Genomic DNA, 25,819 nt, shown 5'->3' with positions numbered 1-25,819 from the left:
CTTAATGTGTCTGTTCATAGCAGTAGACTGAGCAGCTCGAACTAAACCTTCTAATTCAGCACCACTGAAGTTTTTAGTCTCAACTGCCAATTCTGTGATGTCCACATCTTCAGCCAGCAGCTGGTGCTCCCGCATCCGTACTGTGTGGATATGGAGAATCTGAAATCGACCCTTTTCATCCGGCAAGCCTGAGATTTTAAACAGAATGCATGTCAATCACTGCCTCAGCACAGCAACTGCAGCAAAGTCTTTTGCTCTCCTCAACGGTCCTACTTTCAAAGGCTCTTTCTCACCACGAGCAACTCATTCTTACAAGTCGAATATTTTACAACACTTTTTGTTTGAGAATGTTCAATTACACTAATTGCCCTTGGCAAATTGATTAGCATCACCACCAAACTAGAGAAAAAAAGCATAATGTTTAGTTTCTTTTCTCAGGGTCCCTCCAAGTTGGTTCCTTTCAGGCTTCCATACCAGGAATTCACCTTACACAAAGGCAATCTGGTCAGTCCCTTGGCATCCCTAAACCCAGTTCCCACGTTGCAATTATCACAGAATCATAGAATAGTTTGGGTTGGAAGGGAACTTTAAAGGTCATCTAGTCCACACCCTGCTGCCAGGGGTAGGGATATCTGTCACTAGACCAGGTTACTCAAAGCCCCATCAAACCTGACTTTGAACAACTCGACTCATGGGGCACCCACAACTTCTCTGGGCAACCTGTGACAGTGCCTCACCACCCTTATTGTAAAACATTTCTTTCTTATATTCAAACTAAGCCTGCCCTCTTTCAGTTTAAAACTGTTGCGCTTTGTCCTGTCACTATAGGCCCTGGTAAAGTCTTTCTCCATCTCTCTTATAAGCCCCTTTTAAGAACTGAATGGCTGCAATAAGTTCTCCCTGGAGCCTCCTCTTCTCTGGGCTGAACAATCCCAACCCTTTCAGCCTCTCTTCACAGGAGAGGTGTTTCCAGCCCTCTGACCATTTCTGTGACCTCCTCGGAGCCACTCTAACAGGTCCATGGCTTTCTTGTGCTGGGGAGCCCAGAGCCGGACGCAGTGCTTTGGGGGGTGTCACAAGAACTACAGGGAGAGAATCACCTCCCTTGACCTGCTTGCCACATTGCTTTTGATGCAGCCCAGGATACAGCTGGCTTTCTGGGCTGCAGGCGCACATTGCCAGGTCGTGTCCAATATTTCAGCCTCCAGTATCCCCAAGTCCTTCTCCACACAGCTGCTCTCCACCCATCCATCCCCCAGTCTGTGCTGATTTGGGGTATTGCCCTGACATTGAGCCACTGACTGTAACTCTTTGAACACAGCCATCCAGCCAATTCCTTATCCACCTAACGGTCCATCCATCAAACTCCAATCTCTCCAATTTAGTGGTAAGAATGTCGTGGGAGATCTTATCAAAGGCTCCACAGAAGTCAAGGTAAATCACATCTGTAGCTTGTACCTTACCCAATAACGCAGTTACTCCACCATAGAAGGTCACTAGATTAGTCAGGTATAACTTTCCCTTTGTGAAGCCATGTTGCCAGTCTCTAATTGCCTCCTTGTCTTCCATGTGTTTCAACATATCTTCCAGGAGGATCTGTTTCATGATCTTATTGGGGACTGAGGGGAGGCTAACTGGTCAGTAGTTCCCAGGGCACACCTCGTTACTCTTTCTTAAAAATGGGTGCAATATTCTCCAGTCACTGTGGACTCTGCCTGACTGCCATGACTTTTCAAATATGATGGGGAGTAGCTCAGCAACTACATCTGCCAATGCTCTCAGGACCTTGGCATGCATCTTGTTGGGTCCCATGGTCTTGTGTATGTTCAGGTTCCTCAGGTGGTCTCAAAACTGATCTTCTCTTATGATGGGAGGGACTTTGTTTTCCCAGTCCCTGCCTTGAGGTTTAGGGACTTGAGAGATGTGGGAAGAGTGATTACCAGTGAAAACTGAGGGGAAAAAATTGTTGACTACCTCAGCCTTCTCTGTGTCAGTTGCCACTAGTTCTCCTGCCTTATCTTTCAGGAGGGCATGGGGGTGTACGGTTTTTTTAATCTTCCTTTTCTGGCCAACGCACCTTGAGACATCCTTACTATTCTTCACATCCCTTGCCAAATTCAGCTTTAACTGTGCCTTAGCTTTCCTGATCCCATACCTACACATCCAGGCATTGTCCCTATATTCTTCCCAGGATACATACTCCTGGTTCCACTGCCTGTGCATTTCTTTCTCACACTTTAGTGTGACCAGGAGGTCCTTACTAAGCCATGCTGGTCTCCTGCCTTCCTGCCCGATTTCTTACATGTGGAAATCAAGAGCTCTTGTGTGCTAAGAAAAAAAACGTCCTTAAAGAGCTGCCAGCTCTGTTCTGCTCCTTTATCCCCAAGGGTAGTTTCCCAGGGGGTCTCATCCACTAATTACTTTATCGAGTGAAAGTTCACTCTCCTAAAATTCCTCAGCCTTCTCTGTGTCAGTTGCCACTAGTTCTCCTGCCTTATCTTTCAGGAGGGCATGGGGGTGTACGGTTTTTTTAATCTTCCTTTTCTGGCCAACGCACCTTGAGACATCCTTACTATTCTTCACATCCCTTGCCAAATTCAGCTTTAACTGTGCCTTAGCTTTCCTGATCCCATACCTACACATCCAGGCATTGTCCCTATATTCTTCCCAGGATACATACTCCTGGTTCCACTGCCTGTGCATTTCTTTCTCACACTTTAGTGTGACCAGGAGGTCCTTACTAAGCCATGCTGGTCTCCTGCCTTCCTGCCCGATTTCTTACATGTGGAAATCAAGAGCTCTTGTGTGCTAAGAAAAAAAACGTCCTTAAAGAGCTGCCAGCTCTGTTCTGCTCCTTTATCCCCAAGGGTAGTTTCCCAGGGGGTCTCATCCACTAATTACTTTATCGAGTGAAAGTTCACTCTCCTAAAATTCAGGGTCTCGCCTTCACTCTTCACCTGGCCCATACCATTCTCATAAAATGTTCATTTTCTCCAACTGAGATGATAATTTCACAGCTTGCACCTTTGCAAGTCCCTTCTGAAATGCATATAATGGAAGATGCAGAAAAGCCTTTTCTTAAAAGAAAGCATAACAAGTCAGTCTGGCAGATCATCATCTTGGTAAAACCATGCTGTTCTTTAGATCATTTTCCAACCTGCCTTCACAGTCTTTATTACAAGGATCTGACAATTTGCATTGATTAGCATTTGTGCTGAGAGTAAGTGAAAAGACTTTTTAAGATGTGCATAGTCCCCAGTGGTGTTCAGTCCTTATCATCTGATAATTTATTCCAGAGATGCCTTGCTCAGTCCCTGGAATTTGTTTAATTTAATTAATTTTTGTCAACTAAAGATTCAGGTACTACACTTGCAATACACTCAATCTCACATGTGTTTACTAATAACAGTTGCTATTAGGCATTTGTTTTCAAGTATGAGATTGTTCAAAGGCGACTGTCATTATGGCTACATTTCTTCGCCCCTAAAAGACACTTTCTTTGTTGAGTCTTTCCTTCAATTCCTTGCAGCTGTGCTAGTTTGCAAAGACTGTATCTGGCTACAGCTTTTGCCAATGCTAGCTCTCTCTCATTACTATTCGTCAGGCTGACCTCTAATAATTCTTTATGTACAGCTAAACACTTCTTTTCCCAATTTTCCTTTTTTGTGGATTATGCCAGGAATAAGCACGAGCCTCTTTCAGTATTTTTTCCTGCATCTAACAAATGTCTTAGTCTCTTAAGTCTCTGGCATATTTGAAACCATCCATGCTGTCTGTCCTCCACAAGATTTTTAAAGCCTAGTTAGTGCTCTAGTTGTATCTCTAGTCTTCACATCTGGCATGAGCTACATGCACCGCAATGCCTGATAGAAATTCTTTCCTACGGTACTCTGTCCCATTAATTCTGCAGCATCAGCTCCCTGCCTGGGTTACCTCTGCAGTTACCTCGGTAGTCATCAGCTTCACTTCCTCATTCCTTCTTTTGCCTAAAATCTTTCCTTTTCAGCTATCACAAAAACTTTTTCCTGTTTCTGGCTCTTTCAAAGAGTGACACTACCCTTTAAGGATAAGGTCAAAAATCCCCAGCAAGCTCTTAAGATTACATTTATAGATCACATTTCAAGAGTTTCCCCACAGTTCAGACCACTATATACAATTACAATTTTGCCTGCCACTCCAGTATGATATCACACAATTTTTAGGGTTATATGGACATTTTCATTTAATTTTCTGCAATTGAAAGGAAACAAAACACAGTAATACTCACGGCCTTGCCTGTTCCTTTTTTGTGACTCATTATACTATGAGAATTTTTACTTTTAAAATAGTCGGTGCCTAGCTCAGAACATAGAAAATATTTTTGTGACATTTGTATGTCTGTGGAAGGATAGGGGAAAATGTTTTATTCGCTCTTCCAAGCTACACAGGTGAAACTGCATTTTCATTCTCTAAATTAAACAACCAATTTGAGTTTCTCACTGCAAGACAGGATCACTAAGCTTTTAATCACTCCCAGGCTATTCTCTATTCAAACTTTCTTCTGTGAATTGTTAACCTCAGAACTGAGCACCACAGTCTAGTCACACTTTAGACTCCACCATGTTCTTTACTGATCAAAATTCTGATCTCAAATGCAAAGTCAGAGACTTGTTTTCATGAATCTAAGATGCTCTGGGCTTCATTTCTTAACAAGTCCTACATTATCAGATACTCCAGACCTGCTGATTTCAGAAGCCAATAGTCAATGCTGTTTAACATTTGCAGTTCCCACAGTGAAAGTCACCATTATCATTTCACTCAAATAAAATGATCTGCACTTTCTCCAAGGCAAGAATTGCTCACACAACATACTTGCCTCCTCTACAAGTTCAACAGTTCCACAGTTTCTACCTAGGAATGGTCTGGTGCCATTACTTGACTCCTTTCATTCATGCAAGAGATTCAGGATCCTGCCTGCCCATACCTATCCGTTCCCCTGGACAGAAACTGCGATCAGGTCACTGGCTTATCAGTAGGCAAGTCTAAAATGGTATTTTAATTGGCTGATTAAATTTACTTGTAATATTATGGAGGGAGCTGCATGAAGTTTAGCACCTATGCCATCCTGGTTAATTGTTCATGTTATGATATATATTTGCTTTACTACTGTAAGTACATGTGAGCTTATGTACTGTGATATGCCAGCTTGCTTACCAATCTCCATTTTCACCTCCAGTCTCCCCGGTCTCAGCAGAGCCTCATCAATCAGGTCAGGTCTGTTCGTCATTCCTAAATTCAAAGTTAAAAACAAAATAAGTATTATCTGTGCTTACTAAGTGGGTCTCCAACCCCTGAATACAGTCCATAGACCTAACAAGATACTTCAAAGAGTCTCAAAAAAATATACAAAAGATACTCATCTTCAGAAATACTGGAAAAGTCATGCCTTCAAGTAGAGTCAGGGCAACAGAGATCAAACCTGTACTCGTGACTGTATCTGCAGGGCTCCTGGCACCAAGACAACTAGACAACAGAGCTAGAGAAGCCTCACTCCTTCGTATGCCGATACATCAATGCATATGATTCCTTGCAAGTTTTGTTAAACTATGAAATGCTTGTTATCAAAAGCTAAAGGAAGAGATTGTTGAAAGCAGCAATATCAGCTGATTACAGCACCATCTCCCTTTAAATCTGCTACTGATGCTTGTCAAAGAGCAATTATTCAGTTTGGATTAGTCCAAGCAGATCTGACACAAGTAAGGATAACTTAGCTGATCTGCAATGAGGAAAACATCAGCAGTTTTCAACCAGACCCCATAACAGAGAAAGTAAGCAACATCATACCAATCACTAGGATGTTATTGAGCTGCTCTACTCCATCAATTTTAGACAGCAACTGGTTTACAACAGTATCATGGACTCCAGTGCTACCCGCCATGCTTCCTCTCTGCTTGCAGATTGCATCAATCTCATCAAAAATGATGATATGCACACCGCTGTTTGCTCCAAGCTAGTGGAGAGAAAAATATGTCAGGAACGCCACGTCATCACTGAAAGCAATCCAAACCAAACAGTAATTTCTCAACAAGCTCAGCCACACAGATGCAGAATGCTGATACCTCCAACTGTTTTCAGTATCACATGTTATGTGTGTATGTTTCAGACTTCTTTTTCCACAATAACATCTTGCGATCCTCCAAAACGGGGTGGTTGGTGGGCTTTGCCCAAACATAGGCCTTCACAGCTGGCATTGGTAAGAGAAGGAGGGTTTCAAGGAATAGGACTAGACTGAACAAGAAAAACACAAGCCCAAAGCCGGAACACACAGCTCAGACAAAGGATCACAGTACTCAGCATCTAGGAAAGCCTTCCGAAAGGGAGATGGAGAACAAAGCACAACTGTGGAGGATGCACCCCATGTGGGAAATACCTCAGGTTGTACTAATGTTAGTAAATATACAGCTTGCCAGAATAGCTTTGTTCTTAGTATTTTTAAGGAGTCCATTTGTTCAGTGCCAATCAGGAACAGAACTGCTTATTTCCAGGTTTGCTCAAAGGTGAAGCAGTTGCAGCTGGTAAGAGAACAGGATACCTTTTGTAACCATATTATGAAGCTTTTTCCCCTTCAAATTCCACCTTTAAAACATCTTTTGTGGACAGTAGAGACCATGTTAACACTGGGTAAATGTGCTGTCACTGGCAATCTGCCCCAGACACAAGTCATTACAATACCAACCTTTTTGAGACCTTTTTAATCTCGCAACTTGTCATCAGGACCATCCCCTCCAGCCAATATAAAGTCTATTTTAACAGGTGTGTTATTGCAAAGGAAAAGAAGCTCACAGCTTTCAGTTATATTGCAACAACCAGAGAGAATGAGATTGTTTACATCAGTATGGGTTACCACTCAAAGCTGACTTACTGATTAATAAATCTTTTGCAGAAGAAAATTAAATTATTTCAAGCCACTGGCAAAATCTGCAGTCTTGTTAAGCATAAATAAAATTAAGGGATACAGTGTCCTTTGCTAATGTCTTCTGAAAAAGACTTCCTTATATTTAACTGTGACTTGCCTGACACTGTATTTTCTTTACCAGAAAATCTATCAAGATTAAGCGATCCACAGCAAAGAAAAATTACCATAGCACACGTGAAATAAGTATTGACACCTTCAAATTAAAGATTGGGCTTTTGATAGCCAGCTAAAGCAACAGATAAAAAAGAACAAGTTTGGAAAAAACAGAATCTTTATCTCCACTTCCAGTTTCAAAGATCTATACTCTCTAGTTTCAAGATGCTGTTCTCATCCATTAGTTTTTTGCTAGGAAAAATTAATGATGTATTGGTTATAACACTTCAAGGATTACAATATATATACTAATAAGCCTGTAACCCAAAAACCTGGAACCGTGAAAGCTTATTTGAAATTCATCCTACATTATGTGCCACCTGAATTTAGTAGCAAAAATCCAAATAGATTAATTATGTCTCCCCCACAAAAAAAGAGAAAAGAAAAAACAGAGCAAAATTTATGCAATCCCATTTTTAAGCCGTTTTTGAGCAAGTGACACACCACATAATACAAAGCATAGCAGGACGGCCCCTACTGTATTACTTTAAAATAACTCTGCACGGAATTTAAACAAACTGACCCTCTTCAGCATAGCTAGCTAGAAGCCCAGTTACCTTTTCAGGTTCTACGATTGTTTTTCCAACTGACAGTGTGTGAATCTGTAGAAACTAATATTCAGAGACTTGAAAGGAATAACTATAATCACAAACTAAGCAGTGACTCAGTCTTTTAATGCAAGCAGTAATTTTCTGATTATAAACCTCCTTTCCAGTCATTCTCTAGGCACATTCATACTGACCATGCTATTTATCTATGTTTGCATTACCCTTCTTTGTTCTTCTTCTGCATCAGCAAACAGCTTGCGGATGTTGGCCTCAGATTCGCCCACATATTTATTGAGGATTTCTGGACCATTGACCACCTTTGGTTCTCTGGCATTCAGCATCTTGCCAATCTGTCTCGCCATAAGTGTTTTACCACAGCCTGGAGGTCCATACAAGAGAATGCCTTTCACATGCTTGCAGCCTATAACAACACAGAACAAGTTTAGAAAGCAGGCTCACGCTGGAAAGAGCAATATAGTGAAGAGGGAATTGCTGCTTGCAGTAGAGGTGCTTTTACATGGATCTGGCAGAGATGTGCATTAGCCTTGACTCTGCTCGGTGCCTTTATCAGTGAAATTCAAATACAGAACTGCCAGACTGGATCAGAGTCGTTCCAATGATCTGGCAAGGGCCAGAAAACATAACCCCTAGAACAGCACAAATGCTCTCCCATGCATTAGGCATGCTAATTTAATAGCTAAGGACTGAAAGCTTGAATTATAACTTCTGGTTAGTAATACAAAGCAACTTGGTAAACGTGTGAATAACATACTTTTCAGGTCAACAAAACATCACCATATGCCCTGAACACCAAGCACAGATGCACTAGCAATTTAGGACAAGCATGTACTGCATCTGGTTCATTTCTATCTGCTCCCAGAGGGACACACAGTGCCTACAAAGGTAGCCTTCCTTCACAGAAGAGTTTCAACTGAGTTTAATTTTCTGGTATGTAAAGAAAATGAAGCACCAGACCCTCAAATTTACTCAACTGACAGTGAGCTCCCAGTGTAGAAATAGATCAAACACATTAATGCGATTCTTGAAAGAGAAAATGAGGAATATTATGTGATAATGCCTAAATTTTTACCCCTGCATTGGGCTTTAATGAGTCCCATATAATACATCTAGTTCGGATTGCGAGTTCATAGGACAAATATTAAGAAAACTGAAAAAGGCTTCTAAGAACCACCAGAACAATCAGCCCAAAAAGCTTGACCTGTAACTAGAAAGATCTGAAACATTCTAACTTATTCAAATAACTGGACTTCGACACTGGCATTTAAATTCTCTCCTCTAGGGAAACAGAGGATACAATGGTTGCAAGCCAATGCTGGACACGTCCCAGTCAGCAACAGGCACAAGTTTCCTAAGTCTACACACAACTCCTGACAGAGGTTCCCAAGTGTGAACAAGAAAGGTTTCCCTGAAGGATTCATAGAATTTTGGATATGCAACTTGTGAGGCCAAGACATATTTTATCAACTAACTGAATATCCTTATGCCAGAATATTTCATGCTGTGCCTTATACTATGCTAAGAGAGGTCATGGTACCAGCACGTGTCTACGATGAAGTTTTTATTCACTTAATGGGACGATCAGCATTTAGTCAAGATCTAGCCAGATAGAAAAAGTAACTGCATCAAGACAAAACCTTTTTCCTGGGAGCAATCCGAAGGGGCTGGTGTTGCAAAACCCTGAAATAGGAGAGCAGAGATCATGTATCAGCACCAAGTTTTAAACACTGAGCACCAGACTCAGGGAAAGCCTCAAAGAAATAGAAATCCACAGTTTCATAGCAGAGGCATCTAAATACAAAAGCAGCGAAGGAAAATAGAAGTTACCCAGAGAAGAAAAGATACAGGAGCTATATACTGCCCAACTTAAAAGATATGTACAAGACACTCAGGAGCAAGAGCAAGTTCGGATATTGTATGGTCTTAGAGTGGTGAGGAAATAGCAGAGGGAAATACATAACTTCTTTTGTCTAGACCCTTGTATTTCCAGCAGACCTCCTTTTTCTGTTTTCCAGCTGACCTTGAAGACCAAAGAGTAAACACGAAACTACAAGTAAACAAATTTATTTTCAACATTTAGGACACAGCAGGTATTTCAGTAATTTATTTCTTCTTACGCAATTTCAAGCACAATAAAAAGTATTAGTTCCTTACTATATAGCTTCACTTTGCCCATGGAAAAGATAGATGTGCAGATAGTGAAACACTCAGCCTAGACGGACTCAAGATGTCCTCATATTTTAGACTGTCTTGGCCACACACAGCACCAACAACAAATTGACAGACTCCCGCATCTACTGCCCTTCCTCTAGAGTAATAACTAACTCATGTTACTGTCATTCTCACCACCCAGACCAGCGAGGACATCCCAAGGAAAGAGACCTTGAAGAAGTTGTAACCACTGTAGCCTATAGGAAAACAGCACATTTGGAATCTGCTTTCACAAAAATCTTGACTTTGAACACAAGTGTTTAATTACAGAGGTAGGGAATTCAGTAGCACCTTCTCCTTTTCTCTTGCTCCATCTCACTGCTGCACAAAATCCCTACACATGTGCCTCGGAGAAGAGAGGAACACAAGATATCACTGTATTTGAAGATAAAAAACCCCCTATGTTTTGTTTCAAAAAAAATTATCTAAAACCTTAGAAATTTTCAAGTATTAATTGTTGGAGGTAAAAAGCAACACATTAATTAGTAGAAACTGTTCCATGCTGTAGATGACACTCATAATGCATTCATTTTATACTACATTCTTGCAGTTTGACTGGTCTAAGGATGCAAACCATCCAACAAGAGCCCTGTAGTGCTTAAGATACACATTAAAAGCAAAAAGCAGCAAACTGATGGCACAGAGCTCAGACTTCAAGGGCTGGAGTTCAGTTTCTACCCTCATCAAAAGTTTAACGAGCTTGGGCACATCAAGTTATTTGTCACCCACATAGAACAACTTCCCTTCTGGTTTCTGGCTTGTGTCAGCTACATGGTAAGTCCAGCCCATACAACATAGTCCTCACAGCTGCACAGACCCCACGGCAACATTCTGCCTTTAAAGAACAAGTGCTTTTCTCCTTCATTAACTTACTGATACTCACCTGTGATTTCATTTACTCCTGAATATTACAGTGATAAAACATTGATTTCAATCTGAATAATTGCTCAATACAAAATAATTTCTATTATCCACACGCACTGCTTGCTCTCTCTTTCAGGTTGTTCATGCACTGAAATGAAGTTTCAGGAAAACATTGCTATGAGGAGTGCCTGATCCCTACCAAAACCTCACAGAGCAATAGTGCTGCATTGAATAAGCACAGTAATACAGCTGAAAGATTCTTCTGGGCTTGCCTGCAGATAAAAAAATCTACTACAAAAAATCAAGAGATCTAGCTAAGAAGAATTCATTAGTCAACTTTCAGGCATCTATGAGTCAAAAACATAAACATATACTGTCAGTAAAGACAAATTTCACACAGGAATGAATGTGGCATAGACAAATTAAAAGCTATTCTTGTCAAATCAACGTCACGAAAGGTATTGTTAACATGCTTCATGGAGGAACATGATCACCTATGTAGCCAAACAGCACAAAGCAGGATTTCAATGACGAGTGATGCTTTGAAAGGAAATCCCAAGCAAACTGATGCTCAGACAGCTCCACCGTGCTCAAGCAAGAGAGGCTATCAAAAGGCTCCAGGCAAGTCAGGGCACATGCACACAAAGAGGCCTGAAAGCACCCTGAAAGAGGCAGGAAAATTGTACTGTAGAGTATCATTTTTCTCTAGTATGCTTTCAAAAAAGAAACATGAAGAACAGTCTGGTCCTTTATTTTTTTCTATTTTTCCTGCAATTCATAACTCTCTCCCAGAAGGAGGTACAACCTAGTTATATCCACTAGAAGCTTCTCTTCTACAGCCCCCCAAAACTGAATTTCTTGCAAAGCTCTAATACTCCCCTCCGCTGCATGAGCTCACATAGCCTTAGCAAAGGGCTAAGGCTGTAACACACTGCACCTGAAGTCTCATCTCCCATAGTGGGAGCATATGGAAAGCAAAAGGCAAATCAGCATGGTTACAGCTGGGTGACTGAGGAAACAAGACAGCCTTTGGACAAATCTGCTTAGAAAGCCTCCTAGGATTTTCACCCTGTACCTATTCAAACTTGCTTATCATAAGAAAACATCATCTCTTATCTAATAAATAATACAAAAAAAAAGGACAGAAGCTGTTGCAGGAAGAAAGAAAGAAGGCTGGTCAAAGGTAGGCCACTGCTTCAGTTGCCTGTCCGAGTCCTCAGCTGTACTATGCCCTTAGCTACTCACCCCTCTCCAGCCAAAATACCAGCTCCGGGACACAGCAGGTTCCCAGAGACAACCTGACAGCTACCAAACCTTACCCAGACAAGCTCAGCCAGTGTTGGGTAGTCCACGCTCAGTCTTTAGCAATTAACATCACATGTGTGTTCCTCCACATCCAAACATCAAGGACATTACTGACCATCTGCTGCAAGACTTGGTTGCCACTGAATGGGCAACATTGAGAGCTGGGTCTTAGGTGAAAGAACATTCCCGAAACCAAAGCAAGTGTTCCTTTTCAAATAAAATGGCCACAAGCTACTCCAGTAGACATTTCCCTGTATAGCTATGTTCCCTTGGCTAAAATTAAAGTTTTAAACACAAGCAGGACTTTATGAAAATAGACAGGTGATGACACACTACAAATGTTATGTCTCAAATCACACTGGGATCCTATGCACCACACAGGAATTTTGATTAAGTTTATCTCCCCTTTGCTGGTTTCACCAATGCAGCCCAAATGTCAATACTGTTATGAGAATCTTATAAACACAAATTACTAGCAGTGCAGACATCTCTAACTCGTTAAGCTTACCATTAGGACTCGAAATCAAAGGTCATTCCTGTAACATGATACTTAATTAGGCAATTTAATGACATACAGTTAGAGATAGAATAGGTGTGTTAACAGGAACTAAAATATACAAATATGGGAAACATTCTACACAAAATATCAGGGAAAAATCAGAAAAATTGGTAAGAATAGGAGAGTTACTAGTATTACCAAAAGTAGTCAAACATTATTTTGAACGAGAATGTCACTTACGCAAAGACAAGATAAAGTTTAGCTGTTCAACTCTCACTATTTACTTTTTTTTATTTGAAAGATCAGAAGAAATGTTTCAGTATAATAAGGATTTTCTACTTTGGAGTGTAATTCCCCTTTTAATTAAAATCAAAGCATTCTGGTGTGATTGTATCATTCAGATGCACGTATCGAGAATCTGCATTGATAGTAAAGTACTGATCCTGAATACATCAGGGAGAGATGCTTATCTTCGTGCATTAAATCTTCAAGCAGGTTAGAGTAAGATCAGGGTTCCCAGACTTCACTTGCCACACAGACAAAATTTCCCCAAAAACATAGCTGGGTGGAATTTCCCCCTCCTCTCATCCTGTAAGCCCAGCATTATTCCAGCCTACATCACTGCCTCCAGTTAAATCTTCCTGTAGGATTTACGTGCTACTGACAAATGGCAAGACTGAAGTGACTTCTTTCTGCTTTTAATTCAAAGCTGAGGGAAACAGCTACACCTGAAACAGAAGCTTTTATTTTAAGTGGACTCTCAATAGCCAGGTTTTTTTGATCTATCAAATCATTTGCCACAGTAAAGAGAAGACAACCAAGTCAGTAGATTCCTAGATCTTTGAAAACAGCTTTCTCATCATATCTTGTTCAGCTGTGAGACGTGTAATACATGCAAATATAAGGAGGCAATAACTAGATTCATGACAATGGCAGGACATTTATCAATTTCTGATGGAATGTGATAAAAATTAAAATAAATCAGCTTTAGAGAAGCTTCCAATGGAATGCCTTTGGCTACACAAAATCATGACCCTCAGAAAAAGGGATTTTGATAAAGAGTATATACAAAATAAAAATCTTTAAAAGAAATCATCACTGTAGCAAAAAAGTGCCTCTGCCTCCTAATAAAAGAGCAACAAAAATGTAGCTAATTTAAGACCAAGATTATGCAGAGCTGTTGGATGGATTGCTGAACAGAGCAGCTGATGTTTACAGTCATGTCCCACCTGGCTGTTAACAGCCATAAATCTCACCAGCATTTTCTACCTTTTGAAATAACGGTGGATCATTTCTTTCTACTTCGAAAGTCAACATAATGTAATTTGTAAATGCCTTATGGAACATTTACCCACAGAGCATTACAGAGTAAACAAGTATCAAACTAACAGGGTCACTAGGATGTCTCGAGACCTGGTTTTCCAGCTAGAGAAAAACTGTGGTTGCAAAGCAGTGGTGATGATGCCTGCTAACACACACCACAATTGCGGTCATACGAAGTAAGAGCGAAAGTCCTCTCAGTATTTGGTGATGACTATGGCCATCAACACAAAAATTCAGAAACTCCTCACAGCACATGTGGTGTAAAGTCCCTTCCCTTCCTTCCAAGCCTGCCATCAGCAACCTTTACTTCACATTTCCACATTCCTGTGTTGAAAGAGCAAACATTTTTCTTTCCTGGCCACGCAGAATTCTGAAGTCCTCTCTCTCATACCCCTCCCACTGGTCTCTTTCCAAGGCTGAAGATCTTCAAGCCAATTCACTCTGTGTACAGAAGCCTTTCTGATCTGACCGTCCTGATGCCCTCCTCCAAAGTTTTTCCAGTTTTACTGCATCATTTCTGATACAAAGACCATGACTGCATCCAGCAATTCCATATGTGAACAAGTTACAGATTTATGCAGTGGCATAATTATGGTTTATTTTGTGTTTTTTTATTTAATTCTTCTTAATAATTACCAAATTCAAGTAGGAATTGACTGACCCCTACTGCACCTTTGAGCAACTGGTTTTGTAGATCTCCTGTAGCCCCAAAATTTTGCTCAAGTGGAAAAACAGCACAGCTGGCATTGTACAAGCTGTGATTTTTCATGCAGATTATTTTTCACTGATCAGCATGAGGTTTCATTTGTTGTTTTATTGCCGAGTCACTCAGTCTTGGAAAGTCCTTCTGCAGAAGCACAGAACAGTTGAGGTTGGAAGGGACTTCTGGAGACCATCTTGTCCAACCCTGCTTTGCAAAGGAGGTTCACCTCAAGCAGGGTGCCCAGCGCATCAGCCACTCCTCCCAGTTTAGTTGGACTAAACCCTTTCAGTTTCAACTATTTTCTGACTGTGTGGTATAGACCTATCACTAACTTAACTCCCAGAAAATTCCAGCATAATGTCTTTGTATGTCAGTAGAAGAAAACAAGGATACAAGAAATAGCCAAAAGGAATTTATTAGTTCAGTCTGAGACAACTTCCCTCTAGGACAAGGTGGAAGGTCGCACACAGAGGGTTTGAGAAACACAGGCGAAATGAATTTAAAGGTAGACAAAAAGTGGATGGAAAAAAAACCTGAAAACTTTAAAGCACAATGAGAAAGGATGTATCCTGAACTTTCTGGTTCACGGTGCTTTCATTAATAGCCTGGAAGATGGAACAGAATGGACCTATTAAATCTGCGTGTTACAAAGCCAAGCTCTACAAATACACTGATGGGCAGAATTAAATTCATTTAAAAACAATGTAACTTAATGCACAAGTTTCTAAATTTGGGTAGAAATAATTAACTGCATGTTGCAAAACAAAAAAATCATCATCTTGAGGTTTACAAACAGGCACATACACCAGGCACAGACAAAACCTGCCAACTGACCTCAAATTGATTAGCACCTCAGTTACCATGCCCTGTTTTGGTCATCACACTTCTAAGCAGTGAAGAATGACCAAGGGAAGAGAAATAACAATGACAGGTGATGAGAAATGGTTTAAGAATCTAAGATCCAGCCTTGAGAATACTGAAGGGAAACACAAACAGATAAGTATGTAAAAGCCTCATTCAAAAACATAAAAGAAATGAACAATATATGATGAACTGCTGCAAGACAGAGTAAACACTTGAAAAATGTTGACAGTAAAGATGCTCTAAGTTGTGGTATTTCAGTGCCTTGGCAGGTTCTGGCATTTCTATCACCTCAGTTACAGGTTAGACATGTCTGACCTTGATTTTTCATTAAAATTATCCTATTTTGAGAATAGACTGGATGAGAGCCTTTCCACTATTAATCTTCTTACAGTATCTGAGTACCTCAAGAACATTAATGTATTAATTTTTAAGATAAAAGACAAGCCTCCACTTCACAGGCAGAATCCAACAAAGAAAAGAATATCTGACTATCTACTAATTAGAATGTTCATCCTGCATTTTGTTAATACTTCATTTTTATATAGTGAGCTGTACTTCAAAAATACAGAGCACTGAAACCGATTGATCCCAAGAAGTCAGAGGACAAGTTGAGATGGTTACCAGGAAATAGAAATGACCTCAGAAAAGTCTGATTTAACCTACTTGCTGGTAGTAACAGAAGAGGATGGAGAACTTGGGTTCCATTTCAAACTTTAAAAGGAACGTGATCTGTAACATCAAACATTTCTATACCTATTTAGGTTTAATAAAACCCTAACAACAACATGTACTTATGGAATCTGCTTTTTCAGCGGCCTCTACAACAACTGATGTGCTATGTAAGTCAGAAAAATCACTTCCCTGCTGAAAATCAAGATTGTGTTTCAACGCATGGAGACACTAGAGTGTTCTTTAAAAAGAAAAACAAGAGTTCAGTACTACCATTTTCTTTTCAGGTCTGAGAAAATGCATTTCAGCTTCGTTAAAATTTACAGCTCCAGGCAGCAAATATCAAAAACTTTAGTCCAAATGGCTAAATATCCATTGAAGTCAGGGAGGGGGGAGGAAGAGAGAGAGAAAAGCATTATAATGAGTACTCAGCAATCATCTTAATGTTAAGACAATGGCACGAGGCATTGAATGAGCTGAATTTAAAGTCTCAGCAGAAAAAACAGCATTTAACATGGATGTGAAGAAAGGGCTTATCTGTAGTAACAGTTTAGAAAAACATAACATTTACCAAATAAAAGGAGGAGTTTTAGCTTGAGCAAGAGGATGCTCTGAACTGCAACAAAGACTAACCAAAACCAGTCTGCAGTTCACCACAAAATTGCAAGGATTTACTATGAGCCGGACGTGACAGCAACCCAGAAAGGGCTTGAAAAGGAGGATGATTCCCTAGAAACGCAGCTTTTGTAGGGCTGTCCTTCAGAAAGAAAGTAACTGCTATCTTACCTCCATCAGTGCCCCACAAGTGTAAAGTTCCTTCCTTAGAAGTACCATCTGTACAGCAGTGAGGTCTCATGGATGGTACTAAAAAGGAGTGCCCCTTTTGTTTCAAGACACCTTCCTCAATCCTCATCCAGATAAGGAGTTATTTCCATTCGGCAGTCACAAGATTATTAAGAGTCAAGCATTAAGTGAAAGATGACAGCATCGCCAATGTTCATAATGCTAAAGAATCTCCAGTAAACAACTGCAAAATTGTAGCCTTAAAAGCAATCAGCTTAAATTGATGAAGGTTCCATTGTGGTTCAAAAATTACCTTGCCCCTACTGCCCACTGCTTTCCTCCTGCTGCCCTGGCATTCATGTAGCTATGTCACATCAAGCCAACCAGGGAGCTGATCTAGCCGAATGCTAACCCTGTAATTTTTTTTTATTAGCAGTACTTTTTGCTTCCAATTGCATTAGCACTCTACAGAGCCATGCAAGCCCAAAGCTACCACAGTAGAGGTGGTAGATATATGTACGGGAAAACTGTGGGTAGGGAAAAGTAAATTGCCACTTTCCAGGGGAGCAGGGAACTATGGCAAGGTTTAATGATCAGCTGAAGTTGATCTAAGGTTTCTTTTCTTGGATAAACCAAAGATTGTAGCATCAGACTAGTATTTACACCCATGGATGATATGGTTAACTAAAGCTGATTTATACGCTCCAAACCCAGAACATTCCTTGGAAGTTAGATAAACCACACACAAATTTCAAGTAGTTTTTGAAGGGTCTATAGAGCCTCTATGCAGTTATGGGACAGAAGTATTTATTGCATTTGGCATGGAAGTTGCAGTCTGTGAGCACTGGGAAAAAAAAACAGAAATGGGTGAGCACTAGAGCACCAGATAGCAAACAAATTCTTTCTTTTCCTTTCCCAATAAATTATATACAAAGGTGAACCACTGTCACACTGATGTTTCAGATCTGAAATATAGTTAAGAGCAAGTTATAACTAAGGCAAAGAAAATGAATGTCAGAAAATTTTGTTTTTTCAAATTTCAGATAAGCTCTTTAGCCCTAGGGTTAATCAGAGAGCTAGAGAGTTCTGTTTGGAGTCTAAATTCTTCCCAGAAAAATGTTTCTTTGTGTAGTATGTGTGTAAACATGCACAAGTAAGGGTATATGTATTTATATAAATAATACGGCACACCTTTAGTTCATTGCCCAGGGTAATCAAAATACTAGTGGTCCTTCAGAGAATCTTTTTCTTCCTGTATTAAGCAACACCAATTAACAAGAGCAACCATCTGAGCAGCAGATTCCCCGCAGAGCAGCTCCACAACCTCACCCTGCAGTCAGCAAGGTTTCTGACCTTCTCCAGACATACCTAATGGAGATGTAGGCCCTCCACGGCAAAGTTAGCTGCTGCACATCGTTACCAAAGAGTGCCCAGCTGTCAGGTTAATTCAGCTAATGATAATAGCAAGGGAATGTAATCATAGTCTGACACGTGACTGCTTAATATGCTGCCAGATTGCATGCAGCCAGGGAAGTTAAATAGGTGAAGCTACAATAAAGTGAACACAAGCTCTAATTATCTCTAGTCTACTAACATATTTCTCATCACAGTCCAGTGACACTGATGAGAATTCCCAAAGTCTAAATCTTTTACCTTCACATATGGTCACAGCTAAGGACTCTGCACTACAGCCATAAATACATATGATAGTTGCTTTAAAAGGTAAAAATATTTCAAGTAAGGGATGCCGGTCCATCCAAAGGCCAGTTTGCAGCAACATTTCTGAACTTGACACAACAGTGTGTCTAAGTAAAAGCTTTTCCTTCCACAGCCAACACCATTTCTCTCATTTCCTCTATCTGTAGAGCAGCTAAACACTTAACAAATCTGAGTATTTGATATTCTCAAGCAGAGGCAGAGACATTATGACTTGCTCACAGCCACAAAAAACAAGAGAACCAAGATCAGCCCCCAGAAGGCCTTGGCTATCAGACTGATAAGAAGTAAAAAGGCAGGAGAGAGAGAATGGTGCACTAATTTGATTTAGCCTGCAGGGTTTCTTCAGTGTTTCTCCATAAAGTGTTCAAATTGCTGAGAAAAGACCTAACACACCTCATAGGGAAGTTTACTTCAACATCAATTCCACAAGCACTGGAAACGGTTACACTTCGCGCACCCACATGCAAACAGGACATATCTTCTGATGAAAATCTGTTTTGTAATCAAAATCTTGATTGCTTCATTTGTGGGGAGATGGAAGGTAGATCAAGAAATACAAACATACACAGAAATTATACAGCTACAGATTCCAAGTTTAAATATGAACCCACAGAGATTATATTCAGAGAATGAGGACCAGCTATAACATTATGTAACAAAAATAAGATACCTGCAGCTGCATACTGCTTACTAAAAATTAAAACCAGTTCCATTTATCTGCCTGCCAGCATATGTTTACAAAGTAATAGAACTGCCTTTCCTTCCTCCGACCCCCCCAAAAGTTATATTTAGAATCCGTGCTTTTATTTCAAACTCCAAGACATGCCACCACCTGTGCATCCTCTCCATCATTTCAAATCTGACCAAGCACAGATCACACAAGATACTGTATTTATTGGGCTAACGCTGTGAGAAGGACATAGGTTTACAGTGCAGCTGCCAAGACAACAGATATTTAAGGCAGGATCATTAAGACAGAATTTCCTTTGACCTATATAGACAGCACATTGCCAGTAAGTCAGGAATAGAAGCATTCAGTCTCACTGCTATGAATAAATGAAGCATTCAAAGGAATAGGGAGCATTTCAGTTCCAACAGAATAGCATTCAGTTAAACCATATATCTCATTCATTCAGACATTTCATGTACACTGTTGAGTATTCGCGTTGTTATTTTGTCCCCCTTCTCTGGCCAAGTAACAACAGTACGAAATACATTTGGGAGCAACAGGGAAGAAAAGGCTTTATTAGTCTATTAGATCCCTAAGAGACTGCCATGTTATAGCATTTTAAGGTTGTTAAGTTGATACCCTGTCTTTACAAACCAGAAACCGGCCTGCATCCTGTACCCCAGCCACACTTCTCCGGATCATACTTACCCATTTGCTCCACAATTTCAGGTGGAAAAACTCGAGAGGCAAAAGCTCGCCGGAAAATATCTGAGAATTCTTTGTCAAGGCCCCCAATGCCCATTTTCTCAAAATTCCAGTCTGGATTGATGATTGACTGGCGGTTCTCCTTGGTCTTTGATTTACCTGCAAAAAAAAAAAAAAAAAAAATTGTTTCAAACATGTAGCACAGCAGAATAACAGCAAATAAAAGTAACAGAACAGTTCTACCAGGTCAGACCCCCATCCAGCTAATTCGATGTTCGGTTTCAAACATTAGCCAGGAGGATGCACTATGAGAAGGATGCAACAGCAGCATACCAGAGATTCAGCTTACTCAGTAAACTATTTTCCCAGCCTTCCAACCATCCAGTTCAGGGATTTCTTGAGCCAGGTGTTGCTCCTATGTATTTAAGAATCCACAGTAGATTTCTCTGCCACAAGTCTACCTAGGACTCCTTGGATCCATGTAAACTTAGTACCCAGAACGCTGTACAGCATCTAGCTCACCATGTCTACCATAGCCTGCACAATCAAACACCTCCTTTCATGTGTCTGAGCCAGCTCTGACCGCTTGATTTCAAGTCCCCCAAGTCTTATATCTGAAGAGACAGTAAACAGTATCAGTATCCACTCTCTTCCAGGCTACCTAGGATGATAATGGGTTTGTCCTGTGTCCCCCTCAGTCGTGCCTTTTCCAGGCAGAGCAGAACTCACTTGTTCTTCCTTACGCAGCAGCTGCTCTGCATTTGAGCGCCCTTGTTCTCCTCTCAGTCTTTTCTATTTCTACTACATCCTTTGACAGACAGGCAGAATAGAACTGCAGGCACTGTGGTTTGTTTGTATCTTAAATACAGGTTCAAAATTACACTCTGCTTTGTTCATATTCCTTTATTAATAATGCATAATAATTCTTAACAATCACGTTTAATAATTCTTAACAACAGGGCTCAGGCTGCTACTGAGCATGAGTCCAGCATTTCCTTGAAACTATCACACCTGGGATCCTGGCCCAAGACCGCAATCATTTTTAACTAAAGTTAGGAGTGTTCTTCCTCCCACGCATCACTTTACGTTTATTTATATTGAATTTCCTCTGCCATTTTATTTCTCAGTCACTGAGCTCCACAAGAGCAAGCTTTGTGACCTCATTACTCCGTCTTTTTTCCAGTTTATTCAATAATTATAATCGAAAGTAAAGGCCCTAGCACAGATTCATGCTGAACTCCACTGGCACTGGCTATTTACTTCTACCCTTTCATCACTCATGTAACTCATGCAAGGACCTTCTCTCTTAGAGATCTCAGTTTAGATTCTTTTTAAAGAAACTTTGCTAAGGAACTTTGCTGGAAGAGCTCTGAAAAACAAGCAGACTATGTCAGCCCTTATGCCCATTTTTTGATTCCTATAATGAACTCCGGTGGGATCATGAGGTAGGACTGTCCTTACAGAAGACAAGCTGACCCTTCCCAGTGTATCATCTTTATACAGATATCCACTAATTTAATTCCTTATTATAGTTCCTGTTAATTTCTTCTGTACAGATTTCAGGTTCAAAGATCTGTAGCTCTCCATACCTTTTCTAGAATTCTTTAAAAAACGGACAGTACATTTTCCATCTTGCAGTCCTCAGATATCACAGCAATTTTAAGCAACGTTACACAAAACAATTACAAGGTCAGCTAGCTCCTTTACAACTCAGAAGAATAAAAGCCAGTCTTGGCAAACCACCATGGTTCACTTTGTCTGTCTGTTCCATAACCTCTTCTAGAGCTACTTCAAGTTCAGCCAGATCACCTAAGCAAAGGTTTTGTAGTCTTCATGCAACAGTATAACCGCCTTTCTTTCTCTTTTGCTGACAAACCACACGCATTTCAGTCTTACAGAGCTCCTTGCTCTCTTTTCAGAGAAAATTTAAAGTACTCAAGGCATTTAGGAGGCAGACAATAAGCACAAATGCTCCTATAAGAACACTGCTGAGATGCTGTCACATCCATGTAGTTTCACCTTAAGCTTATTCAAGGGAATTTATAAACAAGCACTGACACTCTTAGCTAGATCGATGCTTCCAAATGGCTTTCAGCATCATCACTTTGATTAGCTACCAGAGAAACCAATGGTAATATAAAAATTCAGAGAGAAAGCAAAAACTTTGAAGACTATCCTTAACTCACGCGGAAATTGGATGTCTTGTATTTTCTTAGCCTCATACACTCCTTTGTGTGGTTGGGGTTGTGTGATTGGCTCTGGGGACCATTATCTCCCCTAAAAAGCCAGTCATGGTAAACTGCAACTGTGCATTTTGCTAATTTGTTCCATAACCTCTTCAAGAGATACTTCAAGTTGAGCCAAATAATGAGTTAGGATCTAGAAGTCCAGTAAGGACACTAAACAAGAGTTCTGTGTTAGCTGAATTAGACTGCTGTTAAGCTTGGTCTGAACACACCTGGAATCAATATTTCAATTCCAAGCGCAGCAAAACAAACAAGAACATGCCTTTGATTAACACATTAGGGACAACATGGTAGTATGTATAACATATAGCACTAATACATAGTACCATGCAGGGCAGCAGTGAGCATTTGATTAACTGATTATTGTGTATTTATTATTTCATTGCTCCACTACAGCTTTTAGATCAGACCACTCAGCCAGGCACGTTCCTCTTCCTCTAGAGCTTAGCCTACATCCCCACCTTCTGGCTGCATCTGATCACAATAAAATTCTTGCAATTGAATTAAAACATCATCCATTGCTTTTATAATACATAATGTTAGGCTAAGTAGAAGAAATACAATTGGCTTTTTTTTTTAATGACTGCAATTATCTTCTATTGAAAATAATAAAGGCCCTTTATTGAGAGCACTGCTCAGTGACACCTACTTTACTTTTATCTCCTCTCTCAGAATTTAATTATTCAAAACTTTACAATTCTCCAGAGACTAACAAAGCACATTAAGTAGCTCTGCCACAGATCAATGAGGAGATTAAATAAAGTACCAAGCTGATAGAAGTAAATTGAGGCATAAGCAACTCTTCTGTCTTGTCTGCAGACAATAAAATTGATTCATGGTAAAGGATTCCTATTCCCAATCAGCTCTCCCCCAGGACCATTCTTCAGACCTATACATGCTAGGAGGAAGATCACAGGTCATTACATGGCTTCAAATACTAACCAAGTAAAATATCACTGCTTGCTCTGATGCAATAAATTGGTTTATGTTAATACTCACCTCAAGCTGTCCTATCAAAACACAGGAAAAACTAAACAGGCTGTAATCATGTAACCACAGGTATGAACTAATTGTCCATACAAACTTCATTCAGTGCTCTTAAAACCTGGATCCTTGTCAATCTGCTTAATTGCAGCCATCTACAATTCAGCCAATGGACCTCTGGTCAGTTTTTCAGTCGGTACATTTTTTGCCTCCCTATTTTTTGGAGCAACTGTAGCACGTGAAGGAGATAGCTATGGAACACGAAGTCATAGCCTGACATTTGAGGGAAGAGGGCAGCTCAGGGCAGCATGAAAACTCAGCCTCTGCCACAAGCTTCTGCAGTGCTGAATGAGTTGAATTCTACTTTCCTAAGCAGCTACTACCCTCACGTGTTTTATTTCTGTAATAAATACTCAACGTACTGAGCATTCACAGTCAACTAGAGCTGTGCTTTGAAGCCTACTGCAAAAATAATAAGTATTAGAACTCAACTGAGTGCTCATCTGGGCTAGCCAGGTTCACTGATCCCCAACTCACAGCAGCCTTCACCTGCCACTTCTTATCTGTGGAAGAGCAGCAGCAAAAGCAAAAGTTTTCTTAGCTCGTGGAATCCAGGGAAAGGAAAAAAATAGGAAAGGACAATAAGAAAAAAGAAAAATAAGAGTGTCTGTTCAAGTACAGGATTTGAATCACACCCAGAAAAGAATGCCTAGAGCCACATTATCAGCAAGGGAGGTATTTGCAGCTGTAGGCTTGCTAACTGCCATCCACTTTGTAACGCCACACAGCCGCTCACTCACACCCCGCTCCCCGTGGGATGGGGAGGAGAATCAGAAAAAAAGTAAAACCCATGGGTTGAAAACAGTTGAATAGTTGAAATAAAATAAAATATAACAATAATAATGAAGAAAAGGGAGATAACAAAAAGAGAGAGAGGAATAAAACCCACGAAAGACAAGTGATGCACAATACAATTGCTCACCACCCACTGACTGATGCCCAGCCCGTACCCAAGCAGCCATCAGCCTCTCCTGGCCAACTCCCCCAGTTTCTATACCGGGCATGACATTCTATGGTATGGAATATCCCTTTGGCTGGTTGGGGTCAGCTACCCTGGCTGTGCTCCCTCCAAGCTTCTTATGCACCTCCCCGCTGGCAAAGCATGGGAAACTGAGAAGTCCTTGACTTAGGGTAAGCACTACTGAGCAACAACTAAACCATCCGTGTGGTATCAATATTATTCTCATACTAAATGCAATAACATAGCACTGTACCAGCTACTAGGAAGAAAATTAACTCTATCCCAGCCAAAACCAGGACTGTATCCACTCCTTATTCTATACCATTTACGTCATGCCCTAGTCCCACACTTTCCAGTACATCCCAGTTAACCACCATCACCTTTCCTGTCTTTTGAGATATACACACAGATCTCATTCCCTCGGTCTATGAGTCATCCCTCTAAAATGTCTGTTGAGTTCATTTAGTCCATGACTTTGTGCTCCACCTGTCATAGCAGTCTTTCAGGGCAGGAAAGATGGAGTGTGGTGTTGGACTGTTGCCTGCTGAAGCCAGTTCTGATTCCATCACCACTGCGCTTGTCCAGTTTCATCAAAGTTCATTCTTCATTAATCTGGGTGATTTTTACTGTAATACCCTTGATATGCACATAGCCACCAGAGACGTTATGATACACATTGTTATACCGCAATTAATATCATACAATTTAAACCTTGGTGGGTTTGTGGGAGTGTGATATAGTCAATCTGCCAGGCCTCCCCATATTTATATTTCAGCCATCATCTTCCATATCAGAGGCTTTAACTGCTTGGCTTGCTTGATAGCAGCACATGATTCACATTCATGAATGACGTGTGCGATAGCGTCTATGGTAAAGTCCACCCCTCGATCACGAGCCCATCTATATGTTGCATCTCTTCCTTGATGGCCTGAGGTGTCATGGGCCCACTGAGCTATAAATAATTCACCCTTATGTTGCCAATCCAGATCTACCTGAGCCACTCCAATCTTAGCAGCCTTATCTACCTGTTGGTTGTTTTGATGTTCTTCAGTGGCACAACTCTTGCTACGTGAGCATCTATGTGACGTACCTTCACAACCAGGTTCTCCACCTGGGCAGCAGTATCTTGCCATAATGCAGCAGCCCAGATGAGTTTACCTCTGCACTGCCAGTTGCTCTGCTTCCATCGCTGCAACCACCCCCACAGAGCATTTGCCACCATCCATGAGTCAGTGTAGAGATAAAGTATTGGCCATTTTTCACATTTAGCAATCTTGCCAAAATGCGGAAAGCCACGTGGGTTTTCTCTGCTTTGCCAGTTACGCTGCTTCCATCGCTGCAACCACCCCCACAGAGCATTTGCCACCATCCATGAGTCAGTGTAGAGATAAAGTATTGGCCATTTTTCACATTTAGCAGTGTCTAAAGCCAGCTGCATGGCTTTCACCCCTGCAAACTGACTTGATTCACCTCGTCCTTCAGCAGTTTCTTGTCACAGGGGAGTCCATACAGCTGCCTTCCATCTCCAATGCTTTCCTACAACATGACAGGACGCATCAGTAAACAAGGCATATTGCTT

General features: G+C 40.7%; 1 protein-coding gene across 1 annotated transcript; it reads right to left on the bottom strand.

Annotated features, from left to right (window-relative positions):
• LOC104165176 (vesicle-fusing ATPase-like) lies at positions 1-25,373 on the bottom strand (the record flags this gene model as incomplete). The annotated part of the gene is made up of 6 exons (XM_009704744.1): positions 25,331-25,373; positions 19,993-20,148; positions 7,878-8,077; positions 5,824-5,989; positions 5,194-5,268; positions 1-188 (listed from the first exon to the last, which is right to left on the bottom strand). Coding segments are annotated over exons 1-6 (828 nt in total), but the record flags the coding sequence as incomplete, so codon positions are not given.
• Positions 25,374-25,819: the final 446 nt, after the last annotated feature.

The sequence above is a fragment of the Cariama cristata genome, unplaced genomic scaffold, assembly GCF_000690535.1.
Source record: "Cariama cristata isolate BGI_N322 unplaced genomic scaffold, ASM69053v1 scaffold7887, whole genome shotgun sequence".
In the NCBI taxonomy this organism is placed as follows: Eukaryota; Metazoa; Chordata; class Aves; order Cariamiformes; family Cariamidae; genus Cariama; species Cariama cristata.
The sequence above is the reverse complement of the archived record's forward strand: the minus strand, read 5'-3'. Positions and strand labels throughout refer to the sequence as shown.